General features: G+C 32.5%; 1 protein-coding gene across 3 annotated transcripts in view; it reads right to left on the bottom strand.

The window, feature by feature from the left end:
- Nucleotides 1-14,560, bottom strand: part of LOC118188704 (cytochrome P450 2A9-like) — a 36,105-nt gene extending 21,545 nt beyond the window's left edge. Inside the window, exons 1-3 of one of the 3 annotated variants that reach the window (XM_085815796.1) lie at nt 14,487-14,560; nt 7,071-7,463; nt 2,871-3,207 (exon numbers count right to left, since the gene is read on the bottom strand). In XM_085815796.1, the coding sequence (XP_085671922.1) occupies nt 2,871-3,207; nt 7,071-7,463; nt 14,487-14,553 (797 nt within the window). In that variant the 5' untranslated portion in view covers nt 14,554-14,560. Of the gene's footprint in view, nt 1-2,870; nt 3,208-7,070; nt 7,464-10,538; nt 10,793-14,486 lie in introns of those variants that run through there. The other 2 variants (XM_035359196.2, XM_035359197.2) reach the window with 2 other exon arrangements.
- Nucleotides 14,561-25,523: the final 10,963 nt, after the last annotated feature.

Genomic DNA, 25,523 nt, shown 5'->3' with positions numbered 1-25,523 from the left:
TGAAATAAATTCCACAAGAATTAAAATCAGAAATAGAATATTTAAGAACCGAACCTCGGATTTTATTTACATGCGAGAAAACAACTTGAAAATTGTAAAATCCGTGCAGTTTTGTAACTGATATAAAAATGAAATGGAAGCACAACAAGCTTATTACTGGGGTATTTCTAACATCAGAATGTATTCTTAGATGGCACGATGAGAACAGCCTTATCGATGACTACGGGAGAAAAATTCTCGGTCAAGGGCAACAGATCTTAAATAATCGAATTCATTAGCAAGAAGAGATTCTGAGGAACAAATTTTGAGATCTCGAAATACATAATAGTAATAAGAAGCCAATTTGCATAGCCGGTGACATAAGGTAGCATGGGGAGGTATACAAACAGAAAAGGGTTTACGGTAAACAATTGTGCTGAAATTAGATCCATTTCGGATTATAAGACTATCAAGGATGGGAAGTGTATTATCAGATTCAGTCTCAAAAGTGAACTGGATGGCTGGATCAATCGAATTTATAACAGATAAAATCTGAGGTACGTCTTTCTTATCACCATCAAAAAGAGCGAAAGTGTCGTCTACGTGGCGAATCCACAGACGAAAAGAGAGTTTTTCAAATAATTTGACCTCAAAATAGTGCATTTAAATGTCAGAAAATACAGGACTGAGGGGATTACCCATAGCTAGTCCTTCAATTTGGCGATGATATTCATTTTGGAAACAAAGTGAGTTTGACTCACAGAAACTTTAGTGAGGGAAATTAACTCTTCAATTTCAATATGTGAAATTCTCGAAGTCTAATTTCAAGGCATTTTACTGCACCTTCGAATGGAACGTTAGTAAACAGCGATTTAACATCAAACGAAACCATTAATGAAGTGCAAGGGAGAAATATATCTTTAAGTTTATCGATGAAAGAATTTTTTACTTCGTGAATATTGTTGGAAAGTAAAGGAGAAAATGCGGAACCTAAATATTTGGCCAAAAGGTACGATGCCGTTCCTAAATTGGAAATTATAGGTCGAAAAGGAGTTCCAATTTTGTGAAATTTAGGGAGAGCATAAAACCTAGCACAATCAGCTGTAGGTGAAACTAATGATTTCTTAAGCTGAATCGAAAGTATATGAGAAGATTTAATAGCTGTTTTAACTCTTGCGAGGTCAGAAGTTGAGGGATCGAACTAATCAGTTTCGTAACCCCATTAATGTATGTGTCTATAACCACAATTTGTCCACCCTTTTCAGCCTTCGAAATTAAAATATTAGGATTAGAACGAATTTCACGTAAGGATTTCTTTTTCTTTTGGTTGAGATTCGAAACAAATGAATTGTTGTTAAAATTCACATTATAAGTAACGAAGTGGCGAATTGTATTTTTCTGTGTTTCTAAAATTTTAGAGAATTTAAAAGCTTTTTCAATAGGAGTGATGATTGGAGGAATTGAAGGTTTCGATGACTTACAAAACTTAAAGTTATATTTTAATACATTCATTTGATTCTCTGAGAGATTCACCTTTGAGATATTAACAATGGGATTAGTGTTAACAGTAAGAAGATCCACAAGATGAGCGGGGCTAGCTGAAAGAGCCGTGAGCTTTTGGAATTTAGAAACAAGGATGTTTTTATGACGTTGACAAGCAGTTTCAGTCCTAACAGTTTCAGACGTTTTCCTCATTGATCATAAATCAATCACATCACGCAACCGAGCGCACAACCCGGCTTCAAACGCGATGACCAGTCGCACAACCACCTATCACATTAAAGTACTCAGAGGCGAATGTGTAGTGATCAATCAAACACTCGTGCTAGGAAATATTTCAAATATCGGAAACTAATGCACAAATGCACTTTTGTTTTAGTTTAAGGTATTAAACTGGCGTGAAGAAGATACACTATCGAATCCTGAGGTCGTTTACTGTCTTCACAGATATAAGGAATTTGTAACACCGCACTTCCTATCTTTGCTAATAGACGGCTACACAAGGAAGCAATAGCAGACTGAGAGTCATAAGGAGTATAACGCGTCTGAATCGTCACAAGAGGAAAATATTCTTGGATCTATCTTCTCTACCACACAAACCAAAATTCCCATCTAGATTTAAAATCACAATTATAGTATCTTGTCTTGTATCTTGTCTACTTCCCACAGTTATTGAACATAGCTTTAGTAAGCTCCCTGTTCCGAGTCAGGTCCCTGTTCGGGCGCCACTATCAGGTTCTATGTTCCGTCTTACTTTCTTTGGGAACATGCAGGGACCTGACTCGGAACAGGGAGCTTACTAAAGCTATGTTCAATAACTGTGGGAAGTAGACAAGATACACAAGAAGGGTATACAAAACCCTTTATTTTTCACTCTTTACAATAATTTCCGTACTTCGGAATACAGAGACCAACTACTTGTGGTCTGAACGTAAGAATATAAAAATATAACTATAATAATTTGAAATAATAAACGTGGAAGATTGGCCTTATATTAACAGGAAGCCGTATGTAGTACAGAGAACTGTTAACACTACAATACGTTTAAAATTATCACGAGGATTAAACCTCTGGCCTGGAAGGCAACCAGCAACCGAGTAAAACTTCTAAGGCAAGCGGCCTGCTTTGACTAACTCTTTCCTCTCTCTCGCTTGGCAAAAAGCCACAACTTAAGTACTTGGCGTTCGCCAGACAAATTTTGCATAAATAAGTTAACGCTTTTAATTCTGGCCGGAAGTAGAAAATAAGAAGTGATAGTAAAGATTTAAAAAAAAAAAAATAAACGTTAGTAAAACTTAAGATCCTTACAATAGTAATAAACTATTTTAGAGTATTAGTCTTAAATACTTTGTTAATAAAACTATTAAAAGAATCCAAATAAATTTACTTACTCTGCTAGCACCCCAGTAAGAAGCAAATTAGTTCCATAAGTGGCTTCCAATAACACACCATATGGCTCGATAACGTTCCGCATTTGCTGTTCTGTGATGCCATTCTCTCCGAATAAGATCCGACGCAAAACGTTCGAACACTTTTCATTCAGAATCTCAATAATGTTGACTGGTAGACCATTCAGATTGCGAAGATCTACAATAAGGGAATTCAGGGTATCATACATAGGTCCAGAAGTATTATCCTTCAAAGAACTCGTCATGCCAATGTCTTTGAAAGTTTGGAAGAAGAACTTTCGAAGAACTTTCCATGGCTCACCATTGATGAAAGCAACACCTGCAAAAACATTTTACGAATTTAAAAAAATGCTCTGAAATGTAATATACTTTTGAACACAGAAAGAAACAACTTTAATGACATGGTGATATCGTTTTCAAATGTAAAAACCCATAATTCATTTAAATTCCATGATAAACTTTGGTGATTACTGCATCTCCAAATCTTTCCTATCCAAATTACCAAATTACGTCTATAAATAAATTAAAAAAATATTAAACAAGTATCAAACTTTATTTTTTCATATGATAATATGATACTAGAATATTAAATTTAATGACAGAAAGAGTTTTATGGAAAAATATTTTGCTATATAACATTCATAGATCTGTCATTTTTTCAAGTGATAGTAAGAGTGTTTATAAAATGCAAGGAGAGTGTTTATAAGATTTGGTGCAAAAGGCTGACGTCTTCAGAATTCTAAAATTTTGTTATTTTAAATATTATTGTTATTAGTTTCTATGACCGGGCTGCTATTGGTTATGCATTCGCAGGAGGTTAGGCCGAAGTCGCCCGTAATTTAAACCTCTCATCATCAAGAAATTTGCCCAGTATTGCCACAGGGGGCGATTTATGTTGCACCGTCAGAAAGGTTAATAGCAAAAGATAAAAACCGAAGCTTTAGAAAGGAAATCGAACTCGTATTCACATTTCGGATTGCAATCAGCCTCGGTTTATCACCATACCTACATTGTGGTAAAAAATCACCTTTGTAGTTTAAAAACGCGTTAAATTTCAGAAGTTATGACTTATATTTTGAAAGAGCCAGTTAGAGATATTTAACCCTTAGCACTCGAGGCCTTTTTCGCTTGCGCGAACCAGCAACTCGAGACGATTTCGGCCAAATTCTGCAAACACTTTACAAGTACTTATTATAAACAAAAAAAAGTATACAAATAATAAAATTTCACCAGTTTATTCATTTATATGTCGAAAACAACAAACTTTGATAAATATCTCTGTAATTAGTTTTGTTGTGGCACTTCAAATCGGCCGCTCGATTTGACACTTCAAATCGGCTGGGAGCCGTATCGGCGCTACTCTAGTGGAAAGGGTTAATTAATTCATGAATGAATTACAGCAAAACATTCGAGATCTATTTACAAATCAAGCTTTTCTTAAGGATTCTTAGTGAAACTGGCTCATAATTAAATTATATATGTGTAAACACTGTGCTTAATTTCAGCACCAGTATTGTCTTCCTTCTCTTTCAATAACGCCAGGGAGTTTCGAAAGTTTTATTATAGTCCTTTAGTTGTGAAAAACAAATTGGTTACTACTATTTTTTTAACTTTCAAATTAAAAAATTCAAATTTTTTTATGTTTCTGAAAAGGTGGCGGCTATTTAAGATTGGATTATTTCTTTTGTTGTTCTGACTTTGAGGAAAGTAAGCAAGAAACAAATTCTCTACTTATTTCATCTACAACACAACTTTTCTCTTAGTTTTTAACAAATTAAGGGCTGGTTTAAATGATTTTTCTATTACACTCCCCTCTTCCTTTATATTTTTATTTGTTTTGTTACTGCGCTAATATTAATTCATTTTGCTCTGAAACTTTTATACAACTTCAAACTATAGTTCTGCATGGGTGGATTTCATTCACTTATTAATTTTTACATGAAATATATTGTTAATTGCATCAGATTTTACTGAACTTTTAATTTAATTTTAGTGCTTTTATAATTACTTTTGAATTATATATACACTGTAATCCACTCAGAGTACCTAAACCTATTCGACAAACATTAAAATTAAAATTAAATAATAATCAAAGATGTCAAATATTGGCTAAAACTCTTGGTACGGTTCTGAAAATTGGCATGTAAATATTCGTAAGATTTAGTATATCTAATAGGTTATTTTTATATTAATATTTTCCCTATATCCTATATGCCTTTCCTCAGCCATCATCAGAATGGCAATCGAGTTGATATAGGAGTAAATGTATCGTGGAAAGAGAGAGAAAGAGTTAAGGCAACTCGTGAAAAAGTTATTTCATGAGATGTCAAGCTGAATGCCAACTTGAGTTTGGTGACAAATTTTGAATTTCTTAAAGTGTAAGACCTAAATACAAGGAAGCTGCAGCCAAGTTGATTAAGCATTGTTGAAGTTGCTAAAGTTATATTAGCCATTGCAGTTATTTGTTGTGTTCTCCATATTTTAATATTGTATTTCTAAGACCTTTCAAACAGAGGTATATAAGTTCTATTAAATTTATTTTTATCTGGATGAGGTAATTTTAATAAATATTTTAGTGATGTTTATTTCTTATTATGTTTAGAGTTTAAAACGTCTAGTTAAATATGAAGAGGATAATCCGTCTGAAGTGTAGTTTAATAGAGTATAGTTTCATGGTTACTTAAAATTAATCTTATAACATTCTGTGGGTATCTAAGTACCTAACTAACTATTTTTCCTATGTGTTCAATTTTAGATGCTACCTGTTGATGTTATGTCGATGAGTTATCACTTTTGCTTAGTCAGACTGTGGACACAAGATACCAGGTAAAATGTAAAAGTTTACTTAAACTTTATTTTCTCATCTCCGGTAAGTGTAACTTAAAATGCAGCAACACAAAGTTTTAAGTCTCTTAGATTACGCTAGATTACTGAAACTGTTACAAAGATTAATTGGCTACAAGTACAGTGATTTTACGCGAAGTTACAACACCAATTGGGTCGGACAATCAAAGCTCATCTGAGGTTCAACATTTACCGAAACAAAAAATAGCAGAAGCGGCAGCAACAGCGAAGTCTCTAAATCATGGCGGTTACGATCCTACATCTCAATTTAAACCACTCCGCTGGTTCTAAAATTTGCATATCCCTCTTGACTGAGCGAGTGCATAACGAAGGGAAGAATTAATACATTAATGAAACTTAAAAGAAATGTTACACATTTCCGCATTTAAAAGATAATGAAATTTAAATATGTTTTTATATCATTTTTCAGTCTTGAACAAGGCGCCTTGATGTATCATCTGCTTACTTAAATAAGCCGGTGTAATGTCTGCATTATAATTAAAATGCTTCCGATAATGTACTTTTGAAAAACTGAGAATCTAGAATTATTTATTTATTTGATTAATTTTTATTACACTCTAAAGTTATGATTTTCAGTTAACAAGAAATTATAATGAAAAATATTTTTTAATCTGCTAAGCCATGAATTTTTATTTTTAAATTAAAAGTGAAGCTCATAAATTGTAATATTGATATAACTCATAATTTTGTGTTACTGAATAATTGCCTGGTGTCTTAATCTAATGTTAAAAGATGTCTGATAAAACGTTAGTTTTGCTTTCGTTCTTTCTCGAATTCATTTTTATTTGAACCTTTTATCTGCTAAAGAGACAGCAAAATTTTCAGAAATTTTAAAATAGTTTACTAAAAAATTGCAATATTTGCAAAAAACAGCAGTGCATTTTGTAACATTATAAAACGTGAATATTGCGTAAAAATATCTGAATGAAATATTTAATGAAAATAATCTAAAATAACGCACTTTTATTTGCAAAATTTAATATCAAATATCTCATTATAACAAACAAGAAAAATACCTCATAGAATTTTATCATCTTTTTTTTTTTTTTTTTTTTAGCTATAAGAATTTGAACGGATAAAGCAAAAATATTAATGATAGTTAGTATTAAAATTTTCAGTTTTATGTCCGTTTAAATGGATATGAAAACTCGCAAAAACACCTAATTGTATTATGTTTTCTATATGAAATTTAAAGAATACTTTCAATAAGATGTGAACAATATTTTAGATCCAAACATGAAAAGTTGAATTTTCAAGAACTTTTCCCCAAATCTCTAAACTTATATGCTTTTTGACTTCAAAAATAAAATTAATTACCTCCACTGAATGTAAAATTCAACATGTTGAAATCAGTGTACCTGCCAGCAAAGTATTCAGAATTTGTAACATGGGCTTCTCGAATAACCTTCATACTACCCAAATTGAGGAACAGCCGTCCTACTAGTCTGAAACATGAAAGGTCTCCATACTTCTTCACGTATTCGTCCAACTGCAGATGTAAATTTTCATCTTTCAAAAATGGATAAATGCCAAGAACTGGTACTCCAGTGGGTCCCGGTGGTAAACCTCTATCTCTCATAAAGCAATATGCAGTAGTTAGAAGAATAACTGTTGCTGCCAGAATTGCAGAGAAAGTAGATGCATCCAAAGAACTTTGAATGAAGTCGAATAACATTTTACACAAGGGGTCCGAAGAGCGAAACAGAGGATCTGAAGGAAGAAAATAACAATAATAATCTTAGTAGTATTTGCAATTATTATTGTAATCCTTATTGTAATTCATAACGAATCAAAGTGGACTAGTTAAAGATATAGCCATCAATACGGCAATTTTGCTCAGTGAGCTTTTACAAAATTAAATTTGTGAGCACATGAAATAATATTTCTCTCATAAGCTTTCACTGCATGCATTCAGTACCGACAGAATTCCTGTAGGTAAAAGAAGCCTTTTTATGTGAAGACACAATTAAATAACAATTGAAAAACATTATTGAATAATTTTATTTCCATTTATACTGAAATATTTAAAATAATATATAAGACATGGAAACCAAGATACTAAAGTATTTTTCAAGATGTAAGTTTTAAACCCTCGATATCCTTACAAAAGTTTTTTGATAGTGGAAGAGACTCATTCCATTCCTAGAGTTCTCCGTCAATGTGATCAATGTATTACGTAGAAATCTGGTTTCAAGGAACATTAAGTAATTCTAACTGTTTGTTTGGTTGCAAGAAAGAAAAGGTGAGTAATTTAGTTGTTAAAGGCGCTTAGAAAAATAGATAAACAAAAGGATCAGGTTTAGGTGGAATTGTAGTGGGACACCCAATGTTTACTATAAGTAATGTAGGTATAGTCCCACTACACTTCGGTTTATTTTTAAAGTTAGTATTTAAAATAGTACATAATAGTATATTGACATTATGATTGATATCATATCTATTAGATATAATTATAGTAGTTATAATAGGTATAATAATAATAGACCAACAGTCATAATTTATAGCAGTTCATAATAGTTCCTTGAGATAAAGTTTATGAATCCGTGCCTTCTTCCTCTTCTTTTACCTTTTTTACTATATCATTATTATTGCATGGATTTTTTTAAGATAATTATTTAATTGTAGATGAACTGCAACTTCAAAACGGATCAGAATAAAAAATTCTTTCCCTTTTTAGTTTCCGGTAGCCTAGAAAAGCGTTGTTCTAATAAGCCAACTAGTCAGAGGTGGGTGGATGAAAAGGAGGATTTTGCTTTGAAAGAAAATGCTTCCTTATGTGCGATCGGTCGAAAAGTTAGAAGGTCTAAATTTAGTAAACTAAGCGATATAGAAAAAAAAAATTATTATACGAGTAGATATGAAATTAAAAGAGGTGGCTTAGATAAAGTATCCCTTGTTAAGTATGGCACCATTTTATTGTTTAGATTGCTTTTGGATTTGGTAAAGAAATAAAATATAGACAGGCTCTCTACGGGGCCTATTATTGTTGAAAAATTGTTTCATCTAATGCTATGAGGCTGCTATCTGCGGAGAAGAGTTAAAGATATACGTCAGTTTCACTCACAGGTGAAGTAGGGAAAGTGCTTTGCATAAATGTAATTTTCTGTATGTTTATAATTAGCTTGAGAAAAAGTGTTGTGACATACTTTTCGACCAATGTAAGATCATGTGAGGCGAGATTGTGGCAAAAGTCGGTTGTAATTAATAATTAGATCAAAGAATGAATAAAAAACATTGAGGGAAAAAAAGAAAAAGCCAAAGGAGAAGAGGAAGAAAAAGTTGAGGAATGCCAAAGGAAGTTTGGCTCAATGAGAAACAACGAAAAAATATAAATAAAGGTATACGAGATTAGAGATATGAAAGATAGCGCTATGAGAAACCGCATGAACGGGCGAGATGAAGGTGAATTTACTGACTATCTAAAATATATTACTGATTACTTTTTCTTCATGTGTCAAACATAATAGCCGAACATTGATAACAACTTTAAAACATTTCTCTCTCTCGTGAAGGCAGTTCTTCGATATTTAAAAATCTGCGCCAAAATCTCTATATTCAAGCCATTAAAACAACTTTTCTAACATTGCCCCTGTAAGCTGGTAGATATACACGGTAAATCATAATCCTGAGTGTACATATTTCACTGCTACCTTTGTTTTACAATATTTATCAAATGATTTCTTTGACAAATTTGGTATGCTTTATTTAAAATCACAGAACGGATAACTGCTTGCCAATCAGGGCTTAATTTCTAAAATTAGATGTCCCGGAGCCTTTATAGAAGACTGTTAGGTAAGAAGAAGAAAACGAATAAATAAATAAAATAATAATAAATAATTATAGAATAAAAAAATCTGAAAGCATATCTTTTGAATTTTTAAAATGAGCATATCTTTTGAATTTCTAATACAGAGACTCGCGCGCTGGAGATAAAAATGTTTTTTTCTAAAAATGTTTTTTTTTTTTTTTTTTTTTTTTCTGTACAACGTTGCGAGTGCTCGCTTTGAGCTCGTTAACAAAATTTCGTTAAAGTTTTACAAAATATGTAATCGATAATAAAACAAATTCCAAATTTCAAATTTGGTCTTCCACATGCCCATATTCGTAGGAGGATTACGTCATTCAAAATTGGATGGCTCTAGGTACCGGTGTTTTATCACAAGGCGAGAAGCATACATACATGTATACACATTCTTTATTGTTTAATTTCTTCAAATATAATACAAGGCGATAATATTTGGTGGCTACATTTTGAAAAGTGAAACGGTCATTCAGAGTGATTCGACGCAAAATCGTGAAACGAAAACAATAGTCCGTCAGTGATAAAGAAATCCCTTTGTACTAAAAATGCATGGTAATTTTTAATAAATTAGCAGTCAGTATATAAGTGTTTTTTTGATAAATGTTTGGTTTTTGAATTATTTTAAAATTTATTATCCGAATTGAACTAAACCATATTCTAAATTAAATTTAAAAATCTCGAATTTGTCTATTTGAAAAAAAATGGCGCAAATACTTGATTAGATTATTTATGCTTAAGCGAATATCATCAAAAAGAAGCGCAGTGTATAGAGCTTGGTTCTTCATTCATATTTGGGATGCAGTCTATTGCGAATATTACGCTGTAGTTAAGCTTAAGATCATGAGATTATCGAAACCTTAACACTTCAATACCATAAGTATAAATAAAAATTTCTTCCAATTAAAGCAAATAAAAACAAGTAAAGGGAAAATCTAAAAATTAATAGTTTGAAAAATATTTATTTTGAACGAAAAATCACTAACCTCAAATTCTGAATTTGAGTAGGCCTAGAAACAATCTTTCTCCAGTCTTCAGTTTATCTCATATCCATTGGTTGCATGAGCTCTGTTTGCATCTACCCTTCCGAAACATCCTTCTTTTAACGACGAATACATATTTTTTTCATTCTCGTTTGAATGGGCACTCGCATCCGGCCTTTGGTCCATTCGACAGTTAACATCTACACTTACTTGCGTGCTTAGAAAGATCATTCCTGCAGAAGAGCTTTTTCACTTACTTCATTTTTGGCAGTTCAATAAGTTGAATGATACGTAATCTTATCGTTGAGAAAAACAAATATTCAGAATTTACTGATAATATAAGTTTTTCCTTACTCAAAAGAAGGCAAGAGAACTAAAACGTAGAAATGTTTTTGAAGTGCAATTATTAATCATAAAATACTAAAGCTGTGTTATTTTTGTCCGATATTTTTTAAAACTGTTTTCATTTAACAGATGCCTTAAAGAATGTGCTAAAATTTATTAAATTATGCTGTCGATTTTCTTAAATGAGGAGGATAATGCATTTAACAACCATTGCGGGGAAATTTTCGAACGCTATTTTTTTAATCTAAATTTAGAATCTTGTTTCTTAGCTTTCTAGACACTTATGCTGTTATGTCATAATAAGCATTTCACGCTCTATTATGACACTCTCGAAATTTGATACTGTATTTTAGTACATATTAATATAAAAAAAGACAAAACCTATTATAATAGTTATAAGAACAGAGTACTTTTTTGCACCTGTATATTCAGGCTATGATTCAGGCTTTCGGGTACATCGGGAGGCGTTCATGTCCAGTCTAGTACTGGACACAGGCGCTTGCCGGCGTATCTGAAAATATTTAATTTGCAAAATAATAGTCTTTGTAATTTTTGTAGTGCTGTAGACAATACACGGTTTTTCGTAGACTGAGTATTATTGCGACGTGCTAAGAAAAAATATGGTAATATAAAGGAATTGTATTGCCATAGGGAAAAAGTTTAGATTTGCAAAGAAGCAAAGGATTTGATGAACTTTATAATGACAACAATATTAGTAATTTTGATTTGATGTTTTTAACTGTATTTTTGTTATAATTTGTGTTAGGTGTGCTGCGTTAACCATGAGGTCAATTATTATGAACCAGAAGGATTGTAGAACACTCCTATGTTACATTACATTGACCCTATTATGACACTCTCGAACAATTTCAAACTTCGGTACTGAATTTTAATATAAAATGATTAATAGAGTTAAAGAGTAATTTTTTAAACCTCTCAAAAACTGAAAAAAATCCAATGACACTAAAGTTTCCTCCTAAGAAAATTCCGAACCCCATAAACCCTGTAAATCTGCAAAAGTTTTCAAATTTTTTTATTACGCCCAAAAGGGCGTTTTTTTTCATTTACAAACACTTACGCATTTCGAGAACATTTGGAATAACTCTACTTTGGGCTATTTAAAAACAACATAATTTTGGAATTTCTGGTAGATCTCTTTCCGCTTTGGAGATAAAAGTGTTCAATTTCCTATAGTGTTACAACTGCTCACTTTAAAATCGTTGAGTTTTTTAATCAAAAATTCGTTAAAGCTTTACAAAATATAAACTAGACAATGAAACAAATTCGAAATTTCACATTCGTGCCTCCAGGTGCCCATGTTTGGGTGGTGGACTATGTTATTCAAAATTTGAAGACTCTAGGTACCGTTGCTTTTTCACAGTGCAAGAAATATGTATACGTTCATGCCGACTCTTCGTTATTTAACGTCTTTAAATATAATACAGGACGATAATATTTGGGGGCAACAATATGAATAGTGATACGCCCTTTATAATGATTCAAAGCAAAATGCCGTTTCGAGACTAATATCCTATTCGGGACTAACATCTGAAATCAGAGGTAGAAGAATATTGCATCCATTATATATTTAATACAAACTTATTATTCTACATCGATAAATATAAGAAAAAAATATAATTACTTTATATCTATTAAACTTCGACCAAGAGGAATTTAACAGACTATAAGAGAAATAGATGGTACCTTCACACCTCAAGAACTTGAAATAAAATGTATAAAAAGTGCAAACAAAAACTATATGATTTCTTTATGTTAGATTTAATTCGTCGGAAAATGTGAGATCGAAAAAATTTCAATCCTATATAAATAGAATGGAAGAGTATTTAGAAAAATGATGTAGTGTTTATGAAATGACTTTTAATGCATATGATTTTAGAAAAAAATTTTTAATTAAGAATTAAATTCTTCATACGAAATAGGTTTATCAGGCATTGTTTCTCCACTTTAAGTTTAACAGCGATGTTTGCTGAAACTGTTTTAAAAAGATTTAAAATAACGGAAAAAAGAGGAATATAGACATTGTTGAAATTTTTATCCAAAAATGCTAAGGAACATAAAGCTAAGGAAATAATTGAATAGAAAAAGGTATCCTGAAAAGTTTAAATTTAAGCCTGTTTAAGAATATATATAGGAAATGCAGTTGAATGGTTACAAATATGTACATAAATGACCAAGGTTCTCACCTTTAACGCCGAAGAATTTTCATCCTTTTACAAATGGTTTGTAATCATAAAACTTTCATTTTTGGATCATGTACTAAAAAAGGTGATTTTAAATTTAAATGTAAGAAATGTAATAAAAGTAGATCAGGTTTCTTAATTTATCTGGGCTCTTAATCAGAGATTTTTCTTAATTCTTATCCGGGCTCGTTCGATTTGAAATCTTATTGATTCGAATATAATTGTTCTTAGGAACTGGTCCATTTCTAATTTAATCATGGCAACCAATGAAGATATGTCTGGAGATGACACGAATAGTGTTGAGGTAATGATTACCCATTACAGAATATAACAGCAAGAAGTTAAAGCCTGGGTTGTTATTTCATTTGATAGTCGAATCCGTGGTTGTCATCTGTGACATCTTTACAGTACCGTAGTTCGCGAACGATATTCTACACCCCAATGGTTGCTTCTAATCTTGAGGCACTTACACATCAACGAGATAATGTCTGATTACATAATGACAATCACTTCCACTGATTTTCGTCGTGCTTTGCTAACATTTCCCTAGCCAGCTACATCTCCAGATCTCTGCTCAACAAAACATGCTTGGGGTCTGATGAGCAGGCTACAAAGATTGTCCGAGAATTTTGGCGAATTAACTCGACAACTGCAGGGATGTTGGTAGGAAATTCCACATGAATCCATTCGCCAACACTACAGAGGTGGGCTAACGTTTTATTGATGTATTCGTTATATGTGTCTTCTGAATGCAAAATTAAATTTCTATGAAATTTGAATCGCTTTTTTATGCGTATGCATCACATCTACTGAAGTTCGCAATATTCGGAAAATTCTATTTGTGCGTGTTTTCTTTTCTTAGAAAGCATTTATTCAGTTATTTTTCACCTTATGAAATGTGGCTAATTACGAGCTAATGAAGTTCTCTATAAAGGTTATCAACAACAAGCAGATACGTATTCCATCCGCAATCTACTCATTTTACTTTGCTATTTAGTGTTGAAGTCACTTCAAAACATGCAGAAACTAACTTGTCCATATTACAGATTTCACAACATTAGAAATTTGGGAGCACACATTTTTGAAAAATGATTTTGACTTCTTCAAGACTTTACAAGGTCTACAGCAGAATAAGATACTGATCATTTGAAAGAGAGTAATAGGAATATTCATATTTTTACGATATGGAATAAAGATGCAATTGAGTAAGGAAAAGATTTAAAATTAATATTTTCTTCTGAAGTCTAGTTCAGGACCAGAAAGTGTTAAATGATTGCAGCATATTAACATATTGATATATCTGCTAGTCAGCTACATTAACTGAAAATAATCATTTTCATGAGCAGTTGATTACAGCTCATCCAAAATAGTGAAAAGATTACTTTAAGACAGCTGTTATACAAACCAAATATCCTCTCTATCTTTGAAGATGCTGAGATGAACATCCTATCAATTTTTATAAGTGATTTCATCGTTCAAAAGTGTATCAAGAACGAAAGGTGTTTATTATTTTTCACGAAAAATTATCACCAAGATTAAATGGAACTAAACGGTATATTTCCTATCTATATGCAGGAAATAAAGTGATAATAAGTTGTTTTTTTGCTGATATGAGAATAATTTTGTCTGAGAAACGGTTATGTTCCGAAGCTCAAGGATCAAGAGAACAGATATGCAGCTGAATCGGCAGTTTAATGAAAATGATCTAAATTTTATTTCCTTCAGTTCCTTTAATCCAGTTTAAACAAATGCATTCAAACATTAAAGGAAATGCTTTTCTAATATCTTTCAAAACATGTGAATCAGAGTTAGAAATTATTAATAAAAGCAAAATCTTATTTCCTTTTTTTTAAAAATTAGCGTTTAAATTATTGATTCAGAAAGCCTACCACATAGCTTTATTTCCTAGAATTCGATACCGTAGAAAACTTTAATGTCAAGCACTTCCAAAACCTCGAAAGTATAATGTATTAAATATTCTGCATTTCAGTATTTTTAAGCTGCAGCCTTACTGCAAAATTTTTAAAACAATAGCAAATATTCTCATAGCATAACATTTAACCTTAAGAAACGTACCATATTGAAAGTACACGAACTATAATATTTTCACTTTATAATGCATATAGTTCATAAATATTTTAGATTTTTATACGAATACTTAAATGTTCGCTAAAATTAAATTAAATCAATAATTGCCCTTTATGGTAAAATAAATAGTGTTTTTGTAAGCTAAAATAGCAATATTCATTGCAATTGATAATAAATGGGGACACTAAAGATTAAGAGATATTCTTTCATATTTATCATTAACTACAATTTATTACTAAAATACGTAATTCTTTACGCGAGTCGAATTCCAGTGCACATTTTAAATGCATGAAAGATACGATGGCAATTTACTAAAATTATTTCTTTGCGTCAGTAGCAGGAGCTGTTGTCCGTTAACAGATAAATATTAAAAGTTTTAGTCGAAGATATCCATACAGTTTGATATATTCAGTTTTCATACTTTGATAGTTCGCTATAAATATATATATGGAAAAATGTTTTACAGAAACTGGACCTAGGCTGCAGCTATTCTATCTGACACCCAGGCAATCCGTATAATTGAGCTCCCCTCTGTAAATTAAATGCATTGATAATTTAAAACGAAATAAACCTTTATTTTGTTGTCGTTTGTGGTAACAACTTTGTTGGCGCCTTCCGAAAATCGGCGTCCTATTTTACCTGGCTTTCGATATAACCTTGTACAAGAAATTCCATGGGTCTAAAAACTTCATTCATGATATCCAGGGTTACATTATAAAACGTGTCCGTTATAACCGAGCTTGATTGCTGAAGGTGTTTATCCATGCTTTGAGCATGTCACAGAAATCGCGACTTCTCTATCAAGAAGATTCAAGAAATTACGTCTACAAGCTGCCCTCATTATATCGTCGAAAGGACCATTTCCCAGAAGTTTTTATGGATATTCTCGACTAAAACTTTTGATATTTATCTGTTTGCTGATTGATACGATATTTGGATAACCATGAGCATGTTAATGTCCTGCAGTCTATCAAGTGGACGGGAAAATGCATCTGTACAACTTTATAGAAGCAGCAAAGGTATTGATAGTCGGTAGAGGATGTTTTAAATGTATGACGGGGTTATTGAACTGGTTACTAGATGAACACTAACCGAACTTTTAATGTCAAATGAAGTATTTTTCGGTCCAATCGGGCACCAAATACGGAATAATTTAGGAAAATAATCCATTCGAATAGTTGAAAAAGTCGGGGAGAATTTAGATTGGCTATTTTTAGAGGCTAAGTACATATATACCGTAATAAATGGAGTAATGATTTCATTTTTATTGCAGTTTTTACAGTTCCTTGCAGAAAAATGAAAAAGCAAATCACTTACTTAAAAATATACACATGATTTTATTTTCAATTCTACTGTACAAAATTTAACATTTGTTTTTTGGTTAAAGCAAAACGCATAACCTATTTCTCCTCAATAAAAATGACATTAAAACACTATTCTTTTGTAGGTCTTTGAATAGGTCAAAGCTTGCAATAAACTCAATATTTTCGATCATATGGAAAATTATATATATGTAATGATTTCAAAATGCGTAGATGAAGGCACTGGAACTTTTAACAGCTTACGATACTGCGGAACTGAAAGAGAAGATCGTAGTGGCAGAGTATAAAGCATGAAGACGCAATTTATCACAATGCATCTTGAAAAATCACAATCTTTATTTTTTTCCCACGCATATCAAATCATCCTTTCTCAGACAAGAATTTTGAATTAGAACGCCATCTTAAGTAAGTAAGTAGCAGCAGCATGGTTTAAAACCGTCTTGCCAGCAGGAGAGCTATGCGGAAAAGAGAATAGTATCATAGAACTTCAGAGGAAGAAGGATGGGAGTCGGAAAAGTTTCAGTTCAGAATTTCGGTTTACAATTAATTTGATTGGACAAGAGGCATCTGCATTAAAACGTTACGTAAGATAAAAAAATCTAGAGCCTGTGAGAAGCGATAAATTAAGGAGCAGATCACCAAATTTAGAATGTTAATTTTGAAGTCGCCCATTATTTTTATAAAACAGCTATCATATTTTGTTATATCTTACATATATATATATATATGTAATAATTCTGGGAGCACAGAAGAGGAATCAGCTTTCAGTCGTTGTGGCTGAGGGTGAATGCTTACAGATGAAGACAACAAAACATGAACTTGATGAATTTCCAGTCTTTATTTCCACGCATATGAAATCATCTCCATAGATGTTTATCCAATCACAATGACATCCGAGACATTTCTATGATTCAGTCATAATGAAATATGATAAATTGCCATGTACATTGATTCTTAAAATAAAGCGCTAATTGATTCTTAAAATAAAAGATATTTTCAAGGTTTTTCTTAATAATTAGTTTGTTAACGTTTTTAAATAAGATTCATTAATTTTTTAGAGAAATGTTTTAAATAAGGTTTGTATCATTCGAAACATATATCATACATTGTAAATCCTTCTCAAATATTAAAGTCAAGAGATGGATAACTAATGGAAACTCTCTATATGTTTTACGAACTGCTACCAAATTTTTCTTTCGTTGCTAACATCTCTTCTGTCAAAGCAATTTATATTATAATTTTAAGCTGCTGTATCCATATAATATGATAATATTTTAAAATTTATCGCAAGAAAGAAATTTAAAATCGTTTGTTCAATGCCTTTAATGGCATCATTGATTTCGAAACCCATTAATATGATTTCTTTTTAAAATAATATTTCTGTTCGCAAAAAGTAAAGGGTTAGAATAAAGTAAATAGCTGGAAACTAAATGAAAATTAATTAAACAAAACTAACTAAATTTTAAGTTTTATGTCGAAACTTTATTTTATGTAAACATTAGAAGATCTGAATTTGCTTTAAATACAGACGCTGCGAATTAGTATAATAACGATTGTCACACAACATATATTTTTAACTGCCTGAAGCTCCTTGTTTAAATAATTATCAAAAGGATTTCTTGCTGTATGGCAAGCCTGCAGATTTACGAAACACATTTCAGAAAATTAAGGACTTCGATGATACGAGAGCGATAATAATTCTTGCTATGCAGATAATACTTTGAAGCTAATAATTAATCTACATATAATCTAAATAGAGGTCTATTTTTCTGTTCGACATATGCATATACATTTTGAATGCATACATGTTCAAGAACTGACATTTTCATGCATAAAGTTTACCCTATTGAATCAGTACAGAAGTTGAATAGCATTCAGCATGACCCCGTTATCTTGATGGATGAACAATTCGCAATCAGAAGAAATAACACCTGCACCAAACACAATGCAGATATAGTTTTGAAAGGCTTGGTCTTCAAAATATACTGCAATTCGTATCTAGTGCAGAAAAAAGTGACAGCTGAATCTTTATTGTAGTAAATAAATAACGTTATGTATCTATTACCGTTAAAGAGTGGTAGCCGTTATTTCATAAAATAATTAGGTATTTTCATGAATTACCTAATGTAATTAGTTAAAGTATATAAAATTATTGGATTCTACGATATAACTATTTATTTTATAGAACATGATGATTGCCTAATCGTTAAAATATCAAAGACGGTAGCTCAAAGTTGCGGCACTGGGCAAGAATTAAAAAAAAATTATTGAAACATTCTGTTATGATGAAAAAAGTATCCTGCTTCAAAAATAATATGCAGTGTAGTTTCTAGTGTCGTCACCACAATATTTATCCTAAATAATAACGGAAAATAAAATAAACGTATTTCATAAACTTTAAATTTATGTGCTCTCACATTTTTATTTTGAAAAACGTTTAAACCAGTGATTTTGTTAAACAACATAATTTTTATTCCAAGCACATAATTTTTTTTAATAATAATGTTTATTATTATTTGTATTAGAAGCATTATTTATAGTTTGCATTTTGGATAAAATTTTTGTAATAATTTTTAAACAGCGTAATTTTTTTTTTAGCCAGCAGGACTAAAAAGCCTAATAATTTATATAATTATATGTTGTAAAAATTTAAATATAATTATTGCTTCACTATATTCTGTTATTTTTATTATTATTTAACTAATCTAGCAATACTATTGTATCACAATTTTATTTTCCTTTATTATTATCTTTATCAACTAATCTAGCTTTAGTATGAAATTCATTTTTTGAGAATCTTTAACTACTATCATCATCAGGCATTTATAAAATAACAGACTTGTTTTAATGTCGAATTGCTTATTTTTCATTATACGGCCTATCATCAATGGATTTATAAAACAAGTTGCTGATTTTTTCCTAGAATAACTAGGTCAAATGTGAAAATATTAATTGGTTACACACTTTAATCGACTTGGCCAGTTATTTCATGAAATTAACTAACTGAATTATATGATTTAACTCTAACATATACAGTCTGCAAATTCAACGAATTATTACATGGCTTTTTTTAGCCATCCGAAAATCCAAATGTCTACTGATGCATATAAGAACAGAAGCAATATATAGAACTTGCCATTTCCATCTTCGCTTTGTGCTAGAGAAAACTATGAAATAAAAACAGTCTGTTAAATTTGTATTTTTTATGCGCTATTAAATACTAAAAAGGAAAAGAAAGATGTATTAAAAATATCTGCATTTTTTATATCATGTTGACACAAAATTCAATAAATATAATTAATATTTCACTTTAAAACTTCTGAAAGAGTTCTTTGTTTTCTCTACCGATGGGGCAAATTTCGTAACGAAACATTTCACTTTATTTAACGCCCTTCAGCAACAATTTTCTCCACAAAACGCACACTGGACGCGTATTCGAGAGGTGCAGTTCGAGTCCCGGCAAGGGCATTGCTCATTTTTCATGTAAGTCTGCTTCAAAAGAATCTAATGCATTTACAGTGGCAACCGAACTAAAAGGTGGTGAACAATAATTCATCATCATCAGGATTGCCCCTAATCGCCAGTCACCCTTTAAAAGGTGTTTTCTCTCCCCGCTTCCAGCACGCCTTCGTGGCGTGTCGGTAGCACACTCGGCGCGTATTCGAAAGGTCCAGATTCGAGTCCCGGAGAAGGCATTGCTCATTTTTCATGTACTCGTGTTTCAAAATAACCTAATGACGCTACAACTTCTTCATTAACTATAATTATAATCATAAATTTAATAATTATAATTCCTTGTTAAGTAAACTGTACAATGTTAACTGGGAAATTTGCAGTCTAATTGTAGCTTTTCTCTGGCTGCAATTACCAAGAACATTAAAATCTCTTAAAAATTTATCTTTTACGTTCAAGATTAAGCCATTTTGCATAGTATTTAGACAGGTTGCAGGTTATGAACATAAGAGAATTTTAAACAAATGCTTCTTTTAATGAGTTATTCAAATTTCAAAATTTATGCTTTTAGCTAGCAGAAACATTACCCTTTATTTATTTAGTCGATCTGCCTCTCCATTATTAAAAGTATGATCATTGCTTTCCTCGCTTTTTTTTTTTCATTCTACAGTTACCACTTCCTTTCGGTTCAGATTCTTAATGGTAATGCTTAAAAAGCATTTCATGAACCTTTTCCTTATAACTATATATGAACTATCTGTGTATCTTCCAACTATCTGCGTCCGTCCTAAAGGACAGATTTTTTAATGTGGAAAGCTTGAATAATGGGATACAGATGTTGCATTTTCTCCTCTTGTCGGATGGTTTTCGAGAAGGACTCGTTTAAAATGCCTCTAGAGCAGGGACTTCCAACCTTTCTCTTACACTGATCTCGTTTTAAAAGAAATGTTTCCTTCATCAACTGTTTGTACACTTTTCTCTGTAATGTAGATCATAGAACGTAATAAAAACACACGTAATACAATAACCAGAATAAAATAGTACAATAGAACATAATACGTAATACAATAAAGCACAGTATGTGATACAGTACACTGACTACCAATAAGTATTTGGACACCTATGCAAATGACGATACCCAAGGTACGCCACGGACTTCGCCGGTATATATCGTGCAGGAAACAGCATCGGCTTTAGTCGCATGCGAGATGCCTCGCAGTTCGGAGCTCTCTGATTTCGAGAAAGGTATAATTATCGGGTATCACAAATGTGGCCGATCCTTAAGGGACATATCTAGCGAACCGAAGTACCTAATATCGACAGTGGCCTATGTGATTAAGAAGTGGAAGGTGAGCGGTGATTGTCGGAATGTGCCCCGAGTCGGCAAACGAACGAAACTGGGGGATAGAGACCGACGAGTGCTGTCCAGAGAAATTCGGAAGAACCGCACCCAACCGATAGCCCTCAGTTTCAACAGGCATCCGGGAGTATTGTTTCAAAGAATACCATCCGTAAGGAAGCACATCTGCTTGGTTTTCATGGTCGTGCTGCTGCCCATAAGCCTTTGCTCAAAAGTCCAACCGCACTGCTCGGTTAATGTGGTGGAAAGCACATCGAAATTGGACCGTAGATCAGTGGAAACGGGTTCTTTGGAGTGACGAATCAAGGTTCACCCTTTACCGTTCGGATGGCAGGCAGTTCTTTGTGGCAGAATCTGGGTCTGGCGTCTACCTGGAGAACGTCTCCTGCCAAAATGCATTGTGCCAACAGTCAAGTTCGGCGGAGGTGGAATTATGATCTGGGGGTGTTTCTCCTGGTATGGGCTGGGACCCTTGGTCTCCATTCATGGTAAGCTCAACTCCGATGCCTACTGCACTATTTTGGATGACAATGTGCTTCCTAAGTTGTGGCAGTTTTACAGGTTTGACCCCTGTTACTTTCAGGACAACAATGCCAGTTGTCATGTTTCGACGTTAACCAAGGCTTGGTATGGTGCCAATGGAGTTCATCGAATGGACTGGCCTGCCCAGAGTCCAGACCTGAACCCTATCGAGAACCTCTGGGACGAGTTGCATCGCCGAATTCAGGGGTGCACTACTCTTGCAAAATCGGTGAAGGAACTTCTATGTCTTCTCCAAGCCGAGTGGAAGGAAATACTACTAGCTGTCATACAAAGACTTGTGGAAAGTATGCCCCGGAGGGTCCACGTTGTAATTACCTCTCGTGGAGGATCTACTAACTATTGATTTTGAATAAAGTTAGTTTTTCTTTTCTATCACAGTTGTCCAAATACTTATTGGTAGTCAGTGTAGAACATAATGCGGGACAATCATAATATAAATAACTACAAATAAATGACTGAAAATTAACAGTTAGACTAAGAATATGAAGAAATAGCTTAAAAAAAGGATTTTTAGGTCTTTTAGGCTTATTATTATTTTTTGTTACTACTATTACTGCTTTTATAATGTAAGCAAGTTTTAGAAACAAAATCAAAGCTCCTAATTGCATAAACGTTCGATTACAATTAACGTGATGGCTGCGCTTCATGTCTTAATGTAATTTTTTAAATGTTTTGCATTTAATTGCTTATTTTAATTCTTAAAGTACTTCGTTGAAAAGTATTCAATTGTTTTCCGTAGTAAATTATCAACTCGACTAAAACCCGCTTCCATTGAGTACGAAGAGAGAAAACTCAATAATGTTGGTTGGGTAACAACTTTTGAGATATTTCTCTCGAATGAGTCTTAAAATTCCAAAAGTTAGCTTACCCATGCGTTTTGAATAACATATGACTTTGTAAGATTAGCTTTATATGAATACACAGTTATTAGTTTCATTAACAACTTCTTGTAATCAATGAAATCTGAATAATGCTAATTAATTGCTACTGCATATTTGGCTGTCGACCCCTAGTTTATACCTTGATCATCATTGACCCCTATAAAATTTTATTGATCCCCAAGGGGTTAATATGACCTCTTTGGGAAGCCCTACTGTAGAGGATTGATTTTGATATCTTTTAGATAAGAAAATTCTACTCCTATAAAGGAAATTTGAAAACACTGCTCCTAGGTACAGGTACGCCGGGGTAGGAAAACTTCATTCAAACCCATTTTATATAACTCTTACATACCTGAATGATAAAGCACGGTCACCAATACGTTAAATTAATGAAATGAGAAAAGTTTTGATAGGTACAAGAAGGATTTTCTGGCACTCAAGAATCAGTCTTTTGAAAATCTAAGTTTAATAAGCGGCGGAGAAGAGTTTAATAAAAGGCGGTTTTCTATTGATTTGTATGATATTGTTTTGGTTTTTCGAAACTTAAAAGCGTAATAAGCAGCGTAAACATAATAAGCGATGAATACTGCATATATATCCTTCGCTCCAGAGATTACAAAACTAAACTGTTAAGAAGCTTATGCTTTTGCATTCTTTTTCTAGTAGTTTAATGTAAGTTTGAATCCATTAAAATCGACGAAAGTAAATTAAGTTGATTGCGGGTAATTTGGTACAAATATATCGCGAATGAAAGGCAATTCTTGTTAAGATCTGTGGTGTGAAAATGCGTGGAAGCAAAAATCTCTCAAATGGATTGGGCAGGTTATTCATCATAATTGAACACGATTGGAGGTATGTGGGATGCCTTGGCTGCTGAATTGCTAAGTGCCAAATGCCTGCCTGATTCCTTCAGGATCTCAAAGGTGCACTTTTAGAAGGCTGCGCAATATTTTGGGAAACATGTTAAACAGTTTTGTAAATTCTATGAAACTAAAATGTGAAATTTGAATTTCTGCTAGAGAAAGCCTATTACAGAAAGCTTTGCTACAAAGTAAGGAAGATAATTTTTCTATCATTTTGAAATTTCCATGCACAGGATTTAAAATTGAATATTTTGAGATTAATCAATCGAAGGCTTTCCCTTCTGGGTATCTTTCGAGGCTAGAGAAAGGAATGAGGACACCATTTTGGGACAGTTGAAGAGTGGTGTTGCCAGGAAAGCTAGGAGTAGAAATGTGTTATCTACTGGACTGTTAAAACAAGGGTAAGTAACAATCTGAAAATTTGCCCTTGTTCGACTTTTCCAATGTCTTCAAGGTATAAAAAGAAAAAGGAAGCGATTTTCGCGCTTGGATGATTCCTTTTGGACGTCCTTGCTAAGACCCCAATCCTTTCTACTGGAGAAGACGCGACACCTAGGGATTTGTCTGAAATTAAAGGGCTAGATTTCTCGACAGAGAGGAGTTAGTCAAAGCTGAGAAGCTGAAGCAACAAGGAGTTTATCTTATGGTGCAAGAGGAAAGGAAGAAAAGACCATGGATCGAGGTGGCTATTTTAGATGGCCCGACGAAAGAAACCGAGACTCTAGTTTCCAAGGAGATTTGGGTATAATAATTTATTCTCGATTTCTTCAGATGAGATGGCTGAGTTTTCGCGTTTTTCAATGTAGACCATTTTGGCAGAGTTTGGCCATGGGGGAAGATTACCAAATGAAACCTCAAATGTTTGATTAATCTGTAATTGGAAAAAAGTTAATTCTCAACCCGGTTTTAACCGGTTGTGTCAGTTTTGGCATTTATTAAGAAATGGAGAAATTATATTTTTCTATGCACAAATGATTCTTTGATTTAGAATTAGGAAAAGGTAAATTATCTACCTGGTGTAAACCGGTTGTTTCAGTTTTGAAAATTATGAAAAATAGAAAGATTTTTTATTTTAGTACAAATGTTTTATTAGTTTGTAGTTTGGAAAAGCTGGTTCACCTGGTGTTAAACGAACTTTCAAAATTTTCTTTATTGTAAGAAAGTAAATGTGAAACGCTTTTCAATTAAACTGTTGGATTGTTTGAAACTAAATTTATTTTAATTTCACCCTTACATCTCATGTGATTAACTAAGTCTTGTCCGTTTAAGAAGTATGAATGAATTTTCTAAGCAACATCTGTAATATCTCCTTTAAGAAATTATGTTGAATCTATGGTATACTGAAATTTAATAATTCTTATAAATTGGAGTAAAACTGGAGTGGCCGCTTCCTAATATACTTTTTATGTCAATATTGTTCCTTTTAATGTATACCAGATCTGCCACCTGTGAACCTTCGCCTAGGTGTGGTACTGTAATATTAAACACTAGATTAAAGAAATGTGATTCTTTGTAAAACAAAACCAGCTTGTTAGTTTAGAAGTTTTGTTCACATATATATTTCCATGGACCGCTAACTAGGCTCTCACATTAAATTTTATACAACGCAATTTTGTTAAATTATTCTTGTTTAGATTTGAACACCTAGATATAGTTAGCTTTTGCTCACTTGTTTTAGTGATGCATGAATTTATTTCTCATTTCTGTATATTGTACGCTTATGCACATCACTTTTACTGAAGTAGGTAATATCTTTACTGAGTGTCAATAATTCACGCTTTAATAAGAGGTACCATTCGGGTTTAATACTATTCGACTTTCTACGCATGCATTCTGTCAACCACAGATGTGACTAACGAGGTATGTCACTCAAAGTGATTCCTCTGTTTGTCAGATAAATGAATAGATTCCATAAATATACGCTCTTCTAAT

Source organism: Stegodyphus dumicola, chromosome 4 (genome assembly GCF_044657685.1).
Source record: "Stegodyphus dumicola isolate Sdum_Otavi_A_Nest chromosome 4, ASM4465768v1".
NCBI classification, from domain to species: domain Eukaryota; kingdom Metazoa; phylum Arthropoda; class Arachnida; order Araneae; family Eresidae; genus Stegodyphus; species Stegodyphus dumicola.
The sequence above is the reverse complement of the archived record's forward strand: the minus strand, read 5'-3'. Positions and strand labels throughout refer to the sequence as shown.